The following is a 16606-nucleotide window of genomic DNA, read 5'->3' as shown; positions in this document are numbered from 1 at the left end:
AGCAGCTAAATGACTAAAGACCAACATTAGCTCGTCGTCACAATCTGTTGGGAGTACACTGATTACTTACTTAAGCTATTTATACAAACTGAATTAACATACTAATCTCAGGGACAGGTCAGAATATTATATTGAATATTGAGTATTTGCCATGTATTTCTCCACACACTGTACAAAACTCAGATTTTCATAGTATCTCCCTTCGGCAGCGTCACTATCCAAGACCTCTGTGTCATTCGTGGACATGCCTCTTCAGCATTTACCCTTGTTTACAGGTCAGAGACAGATGAAAGTGTCAGTGGGGTAACAAGCATCCAAAGCACCAGGATTTTAATTTATTTGACAGAGCAGCAGCCGGGATGATCCAAAGATTTCTTGTTAGATATTTTTATTACGTCCTTGAGAGTCTGAACAAGGCACTCCTGGGAATGGAGTAGAGAAGACTGCAGGTGTTGCACTTACTTTTACATTCATGTCCCGCAATCTATGTTCTTCTAAAACCTTCTTTTTTTCCGGCAGAGACTGCACACAGAGGAAAATATGATTTAGACTTAATGTTGACAGCTGTCATTGGGTTACAGGGATTTCACATTAACAATAGGGACTTCCCAAATGAAGTTTTAGGGCTCTGGGGCTTCGGTAGTAATCAACAGTGAATGTTCTTACTTTAGCTGGGAGGGGTTGTTAATTAAGAACTTTTCCCAAAAAGTATGCTGTGTTTTCTTATCATGAATAAATAATAGTCCTACATAAATGCTCATCTTATTAGGATCCAAACAGTGGTGGATATTTCTGGAGTGTATGTGGAGAGCATTAGAGTAAGGGTGCTTTCACACCTGCCCTGTTTGGTTCGGTTCAATCCAACTCAAGTTCATTTGCCCCCTAAGTGCGGTTCGTTTGGGCAGGTGTGAACACAGCACTCGCACTCAGGTGCGCACCAAAACAACCGGACCGAGACCTTCTTGAAGAGGTGGTCTCGGTCCGGTTACAAATGAACTCTGGTGCAGTTCATTTGTGGTGAGAACGTGTTCCGACCTCGATCTGAACCAACTGCAGTCACATGACACATTGTTTGGGTTAAACATGAGCATGTTACAGTCCTGGAGGATTATTAATGTGCACCTCCTCCTGTACTGCCTTAATATGCACATTCAGCACATCCAATGCATCAAAACATTGTTTTCTAGTTGGAGACGCGCCTCGTTTTCAAACTGTATGGTTTGACTAAAGTGAACAATGACAGCAATATAGTCCACGATGAGCAGCGTTAAAATCAACCTGCGTAGTTGTCCCTCCATTGTGACATTAGAAAGTATCACATTTATCTTGCAAGTGTACTCAGCAGCTTTCTCGCGCAAAGCATTTGATGTGGTCCACTTGTAAATGCTGCCGTGAGAACACGAACCACCTCTAGGCAATTATGCAACTTTGGTACAAAATTAGTCCCTGATTCAGACCAAAGCAAGACAACTCTAGGTCTGAAAGCACTGTAAGAGAAAATGAAAGGGTAAAAGCCAACCAAGGAGCAGTACATTAGCAAATATACACATACCTTGTTCATTTTTCACCTTGTTTCATTGCAAAGTTTTTTATTTGTGTTGATCTATAATGAGCACTTTTTCTTGTTCAAAATAAACACAATAAATATGAAAGATAATACCAATATTTTTGTTTTGGTTGGGGGTAGTGGAAGTTTGCCTAGACAATGCCTGACAAAGCCCCATAAAACAGAAGCACAACAACGTAGTAGCTCCTTACAAATTTGTAAGATCTGTAAGATCTGTAAGATTAGCACGAGCTAAAACAGCAGCAGCGGCTAACATCCGACACTGAGCCATTAAACAATCCCAACAACCTCACACAGACACCGAAATGGCTCAGCTCTGGAGTTAAACCTATTCATTAGCATTTGGTAACATTAGCCGTGTGATGCTAACAGTTAGCCCTGTCACTGTGTATGTGTGCAGGCGGACTCTGACAAGCTGTCTATGCCGTGGAGCAGAGTGCTCATGACACATTCAGCTCTACAATGAAACAAGATTCAACCCATTTTAAATAGTGAATTAAAAAAGAAAATCAAATTGTGGCAGTCAGGGTTGATAAATGTATCATGTCATTTCTCGAAAAGAAAAAAAAAAAAGAACATCCGAATCCCAAAATTGAAAGTCCAACCCTGCTAAATATAGGTGTGCCTTTACTAGGCAGTGTCAGTCTGGACTGTGATGGCTCTTATGATGCGCACTGACCTAATGATGCTTAATTTTTGCTGCCAGAACTTGGCATATTATTAACTAAATTGTCAACAACAAATTGGAAATTATTATTTTCCAAAGTTGACCTCAAGTCCGCTGGGAATCTGCCTCACTGACCCTCTTTCTGTTATTTTACTCCCAGGAGGTTTCTGGTCCTCTCAACCGTGCTCTGGACCCCCCGACTTGAGCCTCTGATAGCAATGTTGAACAACGTCCTCCAACCAGACCCTTATAAAAACATCTGCCTTCCTCTCCTTTGTGAGGATGATATATTTGCCTTCATCCACTGGTGAAGTTTGAGGCTGAGCAAGTTCAGCCTTCCTTAAAAGGAGAAAATATGCTCTTTTAGGAGGAAAAAAGAAGAGGGGTGGCAGAAAAGTGGGAGAGGCTAACGGAGCTAAGAGGCAGGCAGGGGGAGAAGGATGGATAGCGTATGTGTAAGGAACGCTCTATGGGTCTTGTAAAGAAGATAAAGTGGGTGAGAATGAAAGAAAAGTCTAAACATTTAGCCAAATCCAACAGGCATTATCGCTGCACTTCAATAAGCAAAACAAAATGAAAATGTAATGGAGCTGTTGTCATCCCGGGAGGGCACTTGCGTATTTTATTAAAAAGAGAAAAGAAAACCTTGCTGCTCTCCACTGAGCAACAACAAAAGTTAAAGACTTTCCCAAAAACAGAACAACTTCAAATTAATTGCTCCAACTCTGGAGAACAAGATCTTTTGCAAGTTGCTCACACACAGATGTCCAAACAAATGATAATAACGCAGAACAAATAAGAGAACAGGGCTCACGCACGTCATTTGCATTCAGCGGGCTGCTGTTTTAGTCATAATTTGTTTATGTATACGCTTATTAGAGGAGGGAAATTGAACAGAATGTCAGTCAGTGTGAGGAGGTGTGGCAGACGCTTGGCTTAACATTTTAGCTGCACTTTAGAGGCTCTGATAGAAGTTCAAACAGCCTTTTCAGCTCCATTATGACATTTTCTTTCAATTTCATTCTTCGCTCGTAGTATTTGACAGGTGATTGTACTCTTAAATGGACAAGACATCAAACTCCTCATGGAGAAAGAATTCAAAATGCAGGACAAAGTCTATATTTGGGAGTTTTAATTATAAGAAACTTCCTATCAACATCTCCCTAAAAGCCCATATTGGGAAATCTCTCAATGGAAACAGGCACATACAATAGAAGCTCACTATCTATGAAATGGCCATCCCTCATTCCAAGCCAGAGTCCACGGTTTCACGCTCATTTGGCAACAGCAAGAGAAAAAGAACAAAAACACCACACGAGAAAAGAGTGTGCTTTCTCTGCACGGAGCTGACAGGTATAACAAAGACTAATGGCCTTTCCCTGCTTCAGATAAATAATCCCCTTCATTTTTGAATCCTCTTTGATGAAATCCTTGGAGCTTTGTTTGTTTGCTTGTCGAGAAAATAATGACATTCATATCCGACACATCTCTCTGCAAAGTCTGAAAGTACCAGCAAGAGGAGAGAAATATTTCACAGAGAGGATTTAAAAGTACTGATAATTTTCATTTGAGTGCTCCATTCTGCTTTTTTTTTTAGATTTGACTATTCAGATAAATGTTTCAAAGCTGGGTTTGAAACTGAAAATGCATCATGTTATGCACCAATACACCAAAGCAAATTCCTTGCATGTGAAAACCGACATGGCAATAATAATAACGATTCTGATTGTCCTCAATTGGTCTATTTTTCGATGCACTTGCAGAATGAAGAGTAGATTTTCTTCCTGTCCACCAGGGGGGCAAGTGTATTGATTCATAATAGCACAACCTTCAAGTTCAAACCCAACAGACAGCTGGATTATTTCACAACAGAGGGCTATTTCTGTGCCAGTTTCACTTTGAGAACCAGACCTCGTGATGCAGACCGAGTTGAGCGAGAGAGAGAGATGTTTGAAAAGGAGAGGGAGAGAGGGTGAGAGGGGAAGAGGGAGAGCGAGGGGGAGACAAATCATAAGGTAAACATGCAGAGAGGCTGTTAAGACTGCCTGTCACAGAATCACAGCTTGTATAAAATAGGCACTGGTACATTGCACAGAGCTGCCACTGCCAGCTCTCTAAACCTGTAATTCCCATCACTGGGTGACATTTCTTTGCTCTCACATGTTAGGCTGTGATCAGGCGTATTGATATTCAGCTTCTTATCACTGGGCTTCTGATAATCCTATTGATAACTGTCACTAATGACAGTTTCCTGTTTTTTCAAAGCTGATGGCACCATGTCACATTGTCCTTGTGTGTGTGTGTGTGGGTGTGGGTGTGTATGTGTGTCTGATCATCCATATGTGCTACAGGTGCCTTACCTGCTGCGCCACACATAACATTACGCACAGGAATCAGAAAGGTGACAAAGGGTGAATGAACTCGTGCGCAACAGCCAGTGCAAAGCCTCATTCTCGTGATTCAAAAGTGAATATGATGCGTTTATAACGTGGACACCTACTGTGGGCTTTTGGGGTAGAAAGGTAGGGTGACATGGCTAAGATCCTGGATGTCGAAGGCAGTCGGTTCGGCCGAGATTGCCTGCCTCTTCGTCCGCTGCTGCTCGTGCAGCTCATTCTGCTTTTGGACCTGCTGGGTTGCCGGTTTGATCACGGAGCGGTATTTGTCCAGCTCGTTCTGTAGTCTCTGTATGAGCTCGTCCTTCTGGTCGAGCTCCAGCTCCAGCTCGTCGATGAGCGCGTCTCTTTGGCGCAGCTCCTCGATCTTCTCCTGGAGCGCGTACTGGAGGTCGCGCAAGGTGCCCATTGCTGTCGGCGACGAGCGACTTCCCGATAAGTTTATCGAAAGGTATGCAGTCTCGTCTTTATCCCCTCTCCTCTACCACGCTGCTCGTAAACTTTATCCGGCATGAACGGCTTCAGAGGATGCAGCCCGTCTCTCCTGAGGGGGATCCTCGCCGCTGTCCCTCACAAAGCGGATGTTGGGAATTTAAGCGAAGGTATGCTCGGTGGTGGCCAAGGTGAGCCCGTTAAAGCGTCTCAGCCACTATCACGCAAAGTTTGCCCTCTCTCTCTCTGTTGCTCTGTCTCTCCCTCTCGCTCCCTCCCTCGGCTGTGTGACAGCGGAGGACCGTCCTCCCCGAGTGCGTCAGGCTGCGACCCGGTGAGAGCGCATGGCGAGGAGGGCGCCTACAGGAATCTGTGGCACAGTGCAGCAGTCTGCCACCCCAGAGAGAGCCGCACTCGTCTCACATGAATAATGGACTCAGCGAGAGAGCCACTGTTCGGAGAAGCATGTCATCATACCTCAGCAGATCGCCCTGAGGCGGCTGAGTTACAAATAGATGAGCACCGGAGCCATAATGGAAGTTGAAGGTGATGGAAACTTAATGAACCTCAGTATAAAAATAAACAACGCGTCTTTTTTTGTCATCTATTGGAGACGGTGGCTGCTTTTTGTGACGGAGTACTTGTGTATTTTGTCTGCATGGACTGAACTGAGATGCCCCAGTGCTGCATTTAAACCCAAAATGATGCTGTAGTTGTGAAATGCTGTGTTAAAGAGAAGATGAATCCCTGTTCAGCAGCTGTTATTTTAATGACAGACTCCATAGAGGAGCATTGGAGGTGCTAAAAGATGATGCAAAATGATCATTTTACAGATTGTGAAGCAGCAGTGGCAGCAGACATGAATGTGCCAAAGACACTGATGCTCACGACTCTCACAGCAGCTCCACATTCCTCATTTAATCTTGTGTTGTGTGTTGACTCTGAGCGCTGCTGGTGTCTGTCCACATTATCCCAATGAGTCATCTGAAAAGCTCAGCGAACAGCATTTGGCCTCATGCGCTCTGGACAAATTCGGAGGAGGATAAACTGTCAAGGACAATCTGATAGAATGAGGAGCTACTGAGGGCTAAAGCAGCAATTACTGAGCTGAGAGGCTGGGCAGTCAGCGGCTGACACAGAGGACAAAGAGCAGGGTGAAGGAGATTTCTTTGGCTGAAAGGAAAGGTGTTTGGTGGGGTGGTAAAAAGCATCTTTTCCCCCCCTTGTAAACAACCCTAAAGAGAGGGACAGTTGGTCTAATAATAGACCGCAGCTGCCCTCTTGTGGTGGGATAAAGAATCAAGGCAAACAACAACAAGGAGGCATGCATCTGCTCTGCAGGCAAACAAGTCCAACACCTAATGATCTTACAATGTTGTATGTTTCACTGCCTTAGGTAGTTTGTCCTGTGTGTAATGAGCAGTTACATTGCAAATACAGGCATGTGCACGAGTCCCGTGTGCAATAAGTGGAAACAAATGTGCATCAACAGCTTCAAAAATAATGCTAAACCTGTTTTCAGACTTCTTAGAGCTAAAAAAAAAACTTACTGTGAGACTTTAAATGAGATAAAGCAACACCTGTTCAACAAACACACAGTTAATTGTCTGTTTAAGCCATAAAAATAATTGCTTTATGTATTTTTTACCCCCAAAAATATTTGTTTTCTCGTGCTCCTCTCTGGATGCAAAGTGCTAATAAAGGCACGGCAGCCTTTCTCCTCTGAGCCAATTAAAAACCATCATATTTTCTTTTATCTCTATCAAGGGAAGGAGGGCGCGGGGCACAAAGCCTGAGCAGCAGCAGCAGCAGCAAAGTTTTTCCCTCATATCAGGAAACTGCAGGTGCCTGGAGACTTGAGTGTCTCTCCAATCCAGTGTTGCGTCCTCCATCCTCCCATCATCAAAAGGCCCTCCCACCGTCCTTCAAAGCACCTCTGCGCTTTAAATTTCACCTCTCTAACCATCCAGCTCAGCCCTTTTCCTATGCAGATCAATAGAAACAGGATCCATTGCTCCATGCTGCGGTAATCCGATGAGCGGGGCGGGACGCCGGCTGGTGCCACGTCCTGACTCTAATGGGGGGTCACACAGGGCCTGACCCCGTGGCGGCCCAGTGGGCACGGTGGCGCAGGCGGACCCCAATGGCGTCATCTCGCTGGTGCTTTTTCACTAATGTAAACAGGTTTACTTCACTTTTACTGCACACAGTGCACGACCATGTTTGCTCAAGGCCCTTTCAAGCACTTATTGTGCCTCATCAGCACGGACATGTTTTTCAGAATGAGTGCTGGTCCTATAGAAAGGTTGACAACTGATTACAAGATTTGTAATGTCTTTGTTTGTCTTGAATGCAGCTTCATTGTTTCTCAATGAACCTGAGTCATTCATAACCTCTGTGCTTCATTCTCAAGTATTCCTATTTGTATTTCTTGCCTCAGGGCACAGTTTTCTGTGGACTTGTGTGTTTGTCTGAAGGCACAGTGTGCATCAGGTAATGAGTGCAAATGAGGACCAGCCCAGTCTGCAGTTTATTAATGCAAATGAAGACTGGAAATTGTCTAGCCATCTTAATAAAATTAACCCCATTGTCTGTTGCATTAATTGAGTCAGCAAAGTGGTTTCTGCCTGTGTGTACGTGTGTGTGATATCAATATATTAGCAAGTAATTTATCCTGATGGGATTGTTATAATAGAAATGGAGATGAAAAGATGAAGACAGAGAGGGTCAAACTTTTTTGCTGGGAGTAATTACAGCAAACTGAATAGACTGCGAAAGTGATTTAAGTATGAGATAGTAAGTGATCACTATGCAGGCCTCATTTGAAACCCTCAAAATCAGGACAATCATACCCTGAAGCTAAAACGAGCACCTAAAGGTGATGAAGGAAGCATATGGTCAAACAAAGCGTTTTCTAATGGAGTATTAAATATCCTCAGACATGCACTTCGGGTCCTCAGCGTCCAGCTACTAAAAGCCAATAATGCATCGCACTTCCTCCTGTCTGTGTCCCGTGGGACTGCCATGATGGATCTGATCAATTAGGAGCTCTTTCTGAAGCTCGCATTGGAGCTGCGTCATCGGCCCCCAAGAATGAAAGTGCTCGCCCATTCATGGCAAAACGTCTCCATCTCTCGTTTAGAAAAAAAGGGAAAGGTAGAAAACAGAAAGAAAAGCTTTGTGGAGTGAAGCGCTCAGGAACATGTGTGGTGTGAGTGTGTGTAGAGTTACTATCAGCACATGCACATTCATTTCAAGCGTATTTCTGTTCAGAGAGAGTTGTGCCTCCTAATGGCAGATTCACACCATCCGTGGCAAAACATTTTTCTGGGAGTGAGGAGGAAAAACACTCAAAGATATTTTAAGATGGGACTCAAATCTGGCACACACAGGCATTGGAGCAGAAAAAAGTACAAAAGCCTGCTCAAACAGACTTACCAGTCGGACTTGGCATATTTCCGAAACGCCTGCCTTGACAGGTCCTGGTGCGTCTGAGGCTCCGCGGAGATGCCCTGCGCCCTGCGGGTCCTCGGTCCAATAAGTTGAGCGCTGGGCAAAACAGACTGACATTTGTGTAATTTTCTCTTCAGTTCTTGAATCTCGTCTTCCCTGTCCGCCAGGCGCCTCTCCAAGTCCCGTATCCTCTCCTCCTTTAGCAGCAGGATCTTGGCAAAGTCGTCCTCCAGGTCACTCATGTTGAAATCTGCGTTAAACTTTGCCACGGATCTCCGCGATACGGACAGGAAAAAACGATAAAACTCCCAGTAGGTTGTGAAAACGGACACAAGCCCCCCCTCTAAATACGCGCACGGTGGTGGTGGTGATGATGATGATGATGATGATGCTCCGAGAATCCCCTTCACAGCCCACTTGTTTATTTGAGGAGAAAGGCGCAAAGCGGTGTTTAAAGCCGGGGAGCGGACGGCTGATAGAGCAGCGCTACGCTACAGTCCACCAAGCCTCCGGGGAGCCGCTGATGATCCTTCATTGAGAAACCAATTACAGTAGCTCTTCCTCTCCGAGGACGCAGGCAGGCCGTCAAACTGGGCACTAAAGAGCCGAGGCAACTCCTGTAGTTCACCGCCTTTCACACAGCAAACACACCACAGGAGCACAGAGGAGCCCAGTGCTGCTGCTGTCAAATATTTGTTTATCATCTATCTGCACAATCACGAGTCCCCCACATCACCTCCCCGACCTATTGCAAAAAAAAAAAAAAATCAATTGTCCCACACCCGCACTCCCTTCAGAGAATAGTGGGATGGACTAAGCTTGTTTGCAATGGTCACACCATATATATATATATATATATGGTGTAAGCACACATCAGTGAAGTCTAAGTAATATGGCACATGGTCTTCATGATAGAGCTTGCACTTCAGTGTTGATGTGGAGATAATTTTATTTATAGGATGATTGCACGTGGGTACTTTATCGCAACCTGTCTATGTTTTCCCAACAGCATTTTAGGCTCCAAACATGGATGTTTTTTTTCTGTGTTTTTTCTCCAGCTGGGTGTTTTGTATTGAGCCTTCAGTGTTTTCACAGCTGCTTTTTAGGCTCCACATGTTAGTGTTTTGTAGCAATCTGTCTGAGTTTTTCCAACAGCCTTTTAGGCTTCAATCATGGGTATTTTGTAGTGACCCATCTGTGTATTTCCACCATTTTTTAGGCTCCTAATGTGATTGTTTTGTAGCAACCTGTGTGTTTTTCCACCACCTCTTTAGGCTCCAAATGTGATTATTTTGTAGTGACCCACCTGTCTTTTTCCAACAACTTTATATGCTCCAATCATGGCTGATTTGTAGCAATCTGTCTGTGTTTTTCCAGCAGCTTTTTAGGCTCCAAATGTGATTGTTTTGTAGCATCCTGTCTGTCTTTTTCCAACAACTTTTTAGGCTCCAAATGTGATTGTTTTGTAGCAATCTGTCTGTGTTTTACCAGCACTATTATAGGCTCCAAATATGGGTGTTTAGTTGTGACACCTCTTTGTTTTTCCACCAGCTTTTTAGGCTCCCAGTGTGGATGTTTTGTGTTGACCATTCAGTGTTTTTACTGTGGTTTCTGTAGGCTCCAGACACTGGTGTTTTGTAGTGACCCTTAAGTGTTTTTTTCAGGTGCTTTTTAGGCTCCAAACATGGTTGTTTTGTAGCGACCCGTCTGTGTTGTTCAAGCAGCGTTTTAGGCTTCAAACTTGGGTATTTTGTAGCAACCCATCTGTGTTTTTCCAGCAGCTTTTGAGGCTTCAAACTTGGGTGTTTTGTAGCGACCAGTCTTGTTTTTCATCAGGCTTTTAGGCTCCCAGTGTAGGTGTTTTGTATTGATCTTTCAGTGTTTTCCCAGCTGCTTTTTAGGCTCCAAACTTTGATGTTTTGTAGCAACCCATCCGTGTTTTCACCGTATTTATCAAAGTGATTGATCCAGTTTTATCTGAGCTGAAAGGATGAAAAAGTTTGCTTACAAAAAATAACACAGTTGGATATGAAACCATCAATTCAGGCTCCCTCTGATAAACAAAAAAGAAATGAGAAATCTAGATCTGAACAACAAACTGGATGATTCATAGTTGCAGAAGATTAAAAGTGGCTGTTATTGTGTGCATCCAACATGAAGTAAAGTTAATTACACAACAGATGTTATCTCCCTGATTAGAGTAATCAGTAATTGCATACTTTGGCAACACCGCTCATCACTTTCATCCTCAGTATGTTGAGCGGACTGAGGAGAGTTCAGTAATAGATCATCACTTCTCCTGCTGTAATATTAATCTCCAAACCCAGCCAGTCATTTCTATGCACCATTTTTCATTCTGCTGCCTAAATCTGTTTCAACTCAATGAATTCATTGAAGGAAAAAAAAAGAGGGAGCTCATGGGCGCTAGGGGGATGTTTCATTAAGATTCTGAGTTAAAAATAGAGTGAACAGATCTTCAGTTTGCTGGTGTAGTTCAACATATCTCACCCTTGTCTACTGCTTGCATTCTTATTATTCCAACCACTTCTCACTGGGTTAGAGATGAATGCTTGTTGCTGCAAAGCGTGGCTGTATGCGTCTCATTGAGTTTTAATACAGATTATTTTACATTTTCTTTCCCCCTTTAAACCTGCAGATCTTCCAAATGCATGCTGGAGCAGAATGTTACCATAACTACCTGTAAACACTCATGTGAAGCTCGATAACCAGCTTAAATCTGAAGCACTATCACAAGCCAGTCACCAGGAAAAAATGGTGGCATTGTACGTTTCTGAAGACCATATATATGTTACATTTGCACGTTTCATAAGTATCATATCAATGTCTCTAAAGTGACTAGTATATGACTTGTCATTGGGAGATGGAAGGGATGGTGGATGATGTGGCACCTAGGAGAGATGCCTGCCAAGCTGCAGACCACTGTTCTAGACCTACAAACAACAAAACCAGCTGTGTTTTGATGAGTCATTGACATGTTTTCAGTGGCTTTTTAGGCTCCAAACGTGGGTGTTTTGTTGTGACCCGTCTGTTTTTTCACCAGCTTGTTAGGCTCCAAATATGGCTGTTTTGTAATGACTCATCTGTGTTTTTCTAGCAGCATTTTAGGCTCCAAACGTGACTGTTTTGTAGCAACCCGTCTCTGTTCTTTTTCACTAGCTTTTTAGGCTCCCAATGTGGGTGTTTTGTAGTGTAGTGTAGTGTTTTACTGCAGCTGTTTAGGCTCCAAACGTGGGTATTTCATAGTGACTTGTCTCTGTTTTTCCAACGGCTTTTTAGGCTCCAAAATATAATGTTTTGTAGTGACACACTTGTGTTTTCCCAGCAGCTTTTGAGGCATCAAACATAGGTATTTCATAGCGACCCATCTGTGTTTTTTTCAGCAGCATTTTAGGTTCCTAGTGTGGGTCTTTTGTGTTGACAATTTAGTTTTTCCAGGAACTTAGGCTCCAAACATGCGTGTTTTTTTTTGTAATAATGTTCAAATGTAACATATGCGTTGTTTGCTGAAACATACAATGTCAACATTTTGTCAGTGGTTCTCACATATGCAACACATATGATCCACGTCTTTACTGCTGTTTCTATCTGTAAGTGTGTTACATGTCTCAGGGTAATGGTGAATGCAATCAGCATTCAGAGACAAGGTGAGGACCCGGGTTGTGCTGTTATCAATGTGGAAAAACAGCGATCGATTAATTATGTATGCAGCAGACACTGTGCCCATTATAACAGTGGTAAATTAAGTGTCACCTCCTGCGACCCTATCCATATCCACAGAGAATATGGTTGCACTTAAAAAGCACTATACTGACATCCTATTCAAGAAAAGGCCATTCATGCATTTGGACAAAAAAGAGGTGAATGTCATCAATCTAAACAGTCTTTGATCTTACCTTAGCACCACGATCAATACACCACAATTAGCACCTGAACCTATATACACTCATTACATCATCACCATGACTATATCAGCGTCACTGGCCTAAAAGGTGTATTTGTGCCGCCTCCATACTCGACCATTCCCCTGTTTACACAGAGTGAGTAATGCTGCACTACCAGTTTCAGCTTGTGTTGTCTGAGCACTACATGGGTCATCTCCCTTGGATGTTGTGGGTTGGGTAATGGACGCCAAGTTAACCTCACGGCACCCAGAGATAGATGCTCAGAGTTGCGCGCGAGAGTGGCCATTCTCGGGTGCCATCGAGTTCATGATTGTTCAGTTCATGTGCTTGTCTTTGCAGTGTTTTTAGGGGCAGAGAAAAGCCGGTGCCCTCTCGTTTGCCTCAGGGACAGATCAGCTTACGGAAGAGAAGAGGGCAGACATTAGTCACTGTTTTCCTGTAATACGCTCACATACACACATACACACACAGAGAAGAAATAGAGAGAGGTATCTTGGGTATACCCAGACATATGCTTGCACATCATTATCACCCACGCACACACTTGCGTGCAAAGATTTATGTAACCATTCACAAAGCTAACTCCCTGCAGACACACACACACAAACACACGATCATGCCAGTATGGAAACTGTAGAGGGGATTACTGTAAGTGCAACGGCAGGAGAGGTATGCTGCTGCGTCTCTGGAGTATCTTCCCCCTTGAGCCGCTGATGTCTTTGATACTACATCTGACTATGCTCTCAGTGTCTCTGCTGCCGTCCCAGTGAGACACCACCAGCTGGCCACCTGCCTGAGCCTGCCATCCCACGAGAGGTGTTATGAGCGCTGGGAGAAGGTGAAAGACGGAGAGAGAGGCGTCCTGGGACAAGGACGGGAGAGATGCTTTAGCCCGGGGCAATCTATTTCGGAGCCTCCCCAGTCCCGTAAAACACTACAGCAAATCCTGCACTTTAAGCAGCAATATCATACGCCAACTTCACATCACATCAATGTAGTCTCACACTGTAACATGATATCATATTCAGAACTGCAGATTGATCACTTGGCTCACACTGAAGATGGATAAAACCAGAGCTCAGGAAATTGACTTAGCAAACGCAATGATGATACTTCCTTCCTGCCATCCTGCATTATGTAGTACTATCACAATCAGATAGGTGAGGATGAGGTGTATCGCACTGCTTTTATGGCTGCAACTTATTATTATTTTCATTCTTAATTATTTTTTTAATGAACCTCCATAAAGATTGGACTTGGCGTAGTGGAGACTTATCATCTTTTGAGCTGCTATAATCAATATTTTTATATTAACAATGAGTCACGCTCATAGTGACAAGCCAACAGAGGACCAACGCCTGACTTTGCAGTACCCCTCAGCTCAATGGAGTGTTTTAGCATCTTTTAACCACCTTATAACTGATTGCTTTGATTTTACAGCCTGCTTTTCCAAAAGTAGCAACTCTGAAAGAGATGTAAACAGAGCAACTATTGGACTTACGTTCATCATGTGGGCAGAAACCACCTGCTTCATGACTACAAGGCAATGCTAATGTTGCATCACATCTGTTGGATGTGTGATTAGGCAACAGTTTGCTGACAAGTTCCCTCTTTCAACTTTTGAAGGAGGTAATATGTCAGTGTTGTGTTTAGAGCTTGTTTCTGCTGCCACCATGTGGCCAAATATATCACCTTTTTAAGAATTCTAGTTTCCTTCGACTTAGCACTTCTAGCTGTCATTGAATTTTCAAATCATATAATCATTAAAAACTATAAAATGTGAGAAAATGATAGACATTGCTGCTAATTATTTGTTTTTATTGACTTTTTTCATGACTTTATTGCAATTACTATTATATACTTGCATCCTTCAAGCCCATTGAACGTGAACTCATGACATTGCTGTAAGAGAGCTTAAAGAGAAATTTCGGTTTATTTCAACCTGTCTCCTATCGTCCTAAATTTGTTTCAAGTGACTAGTGACATAAAAATAATAGTTAGCATGTTAGCCGTTAGCCTAGATACAGTCGGGGCGCATAGTAGCGTCAGACCTGTTAAAACGTAAGTGAACGGGCATACTTCAAGTGCAAAGTTAGTCCACTAAACAAGCTTTTTTTCCACAAAGACCGCCTCATATCGTTAGGATAAATGTCAGAGAACATATAGAAAACGACATGTAAACGTGTTGTCTTACCTTACCGGTGTGCTGCCATGTTTGTTTATCCCTCTAGCTCTGCTTTCCAAAGCGTGGCCGAAATATATCTTGCGAGCTCTAGATAAAGCCCAGCTGGATACTACTCCAGGTGGAGGTGTCTCATCCTCGGTCACATCCAGACCTTGAAAATAAGGCTGCAACCGGTCCCATTCCTTGCAACAGAGGTATTCCTCTTCTGTGGGCATTGGGGCACAGCATTCACAGGTACACCACCAATCTCCAGAGCTACGCAGCCTTGCAGCAGCCATTCCTCCTCTCTCGTCCTCTACCTGTTGTGCCTCTCTCTCTCTCTCCTCCTCCGTTCTTCAATTTCACGAAGCTCTTCGTCAGTGTATTCTGGCTCAAATAAATAAGGGCGGCCACCAAACTCTGCAAAATCAAATTCCTCCTCCACAAAGTCAAAGTCTAGCAAAAAGTCAGCCAGTATTCTATAAATCTTTAATAAAATAAATAAATGAACTTTTCAGGCTACTGTCCGGTTCTGCCTTCCAGCTGTTGCTGCTTGTTCTCGCGAGATTTCAGCACAGCACACCGGTAAAGTAAGACAACACGTTTACATGTCATTTTCTATATGTTCTCTGACATTTATCCTAACGATATGAGGCGGTCTTTGTGGAAAAAAAGCTTGTTTAGTGGACTAACTTTGCACTTGAAAGGATGCCCGTTCAATTACGTTTTAACAGATCTGATGCTACTATGCACCCCGGCTGTATCTAGGCTAACGGCTAACATGCTAACTATTATTTTTATGTCACTAGTCACTTGAAACAAATTTAGGACGATAGGAGACAGGTTGAAGTAAACCAAAATTTCCCTTTAATGCTAAATCACTTTTCCCTGAATAAACAAAGGTTTCATTGAAAATAAAGAAAAGTAGCTTTCGCAATTTTTCAGACCTCAAGTTGCAACCCATTAAAATATATAAATCAATATAAGTGAATAAATGTTGGCATTGTACGTTTCTGCAAACCACAGATATGCACGTTGTTATGTCACAGATATGTTGTATTTTACGTTTCTTTACCTTTTAACAACGCTGTGGTTAACGTGGTTATATTTAGGCACAAAACAAATTAGTAAGGGTAAGAAAAGATCATGTTTTTTGCTACCTTAGATGCCACAATCACAGCTTGAAATACTTAAAAACATTTGGTTTTGGTGGCGTAATTCCTGCTGGAAATGCCGTGAAAGTCTCAATAAAAAACAGACAGTTTTGTTTGTTGGACTCGGAAAATGGTCTGCAGCTTGGCAACCTTCTCACCTAGGTGTCACACTCATTGATATGATATGTAAGAAATGTACAAATGTAAAGTGCCTGTGGTTTGCAGAAATGTACAATGCCAATATTTTCCTCTGATGTCCAACCAACAGTTTAAAACCCAAAGATATCTCATTAAGAAGAAAAGATAGAAAATACAAAAAAAAAAAAAAAAAAATCTTCATTTTTGAGAAGCTGGAACCAGCAAACGTTTAACATTTAGCTTGATAAATGACTAATTAGTTTTGAAAAAAATGCTGGTTATTAGTTTTCTGTCACTCTGTTAATGACTGCACTGTGATCTGAAGATGACCCGACAGTGAGTGTGAGAATAGACTCTATTCTGGTGTTACAGGGAGAAGAAATGTGTCTGTGAGGCGAACAGGAGGTCAGGGGTCACTGGTTGGAATGCTGCATTTCCCATCACCTTCCAGGTGTGCTGGGTGACTAACAACGTTAATGACCTCAAGTCGTGTGTACGGTGGCCCTGAGAGCTCAAAGCACAGAAATAAAACACGGGCAATTTGGAAAACACAATGCCCTATTTAACAACACGTTTGCAGCACTGAGAAACAAAAACACAGACAACACAACCAGTGTGAGAGAACACAAGCAAATACAGACACTTGTGTAGTTAATGAAGTTGGCTGATTGGTGATTTTGGCAGCGTTCACACCCAACAAGACATCTACGTT

The 16606-nt window shown here is 43.0% G+C and overlaps 1 protein-coding gene and 1 long non-coding RNA gene across 3 annotated transcripts in view; one reads left to right on the top strand and one right to left on the bottom strand.

Annotated features, from left to right (window-relative positions):
• LOC117247991 (cGMP-dependent protein kinase 1) overlaps positions 1-9224 on the bottom strand; it is a 154190-nt gene extending 144966 nt beyond the window's left edge. Inside the window, exon 1 of one of the 2 annotated variants that reach the window (XM_033612694.2) lies at positions 8501-9224. In XM_033612694.2, coding sequence (XP_033468585.1) covers positions 8501-8757 — 257 coding nt within the window. In that variant the 5' untranslated portion in view covers positions 8758-9224. Of the gene's footprint in view, positions 1-4734; positions 6445-8500 lie in introns of those variants that run through there. The other variant, XM_033612693.2, reaches the window with a different exon arrangement.
• Positions 1-16606, top strand: part of LOC144458452 (uncharacterized) — a 206682-nt gene that overhangs the window by 136513 nt on the left and 53563 nt on the right. The gene's annotated exons all lie outside the window — the stretch shown is intronic.

The sequence above is a fragment of the Epinephelus lanceolatus genome, chromosome 17, assembly GCF_041903045.1.
Source record: "Epinephelus lanceolatus isolate andai-2023 chromosome 17, ASM4190304v1, whole genome shotgun sequence".
Taxonomy (NCBI): Eukaryota; Metazoa; Chordata; class Actinopteri; order Perciformes; family Serranidae; genus Epinephelus; species Epinephelus lanceolatus.
This window is presented reverse-complemented; position numbering and strand designations above follow the sequence as displayed.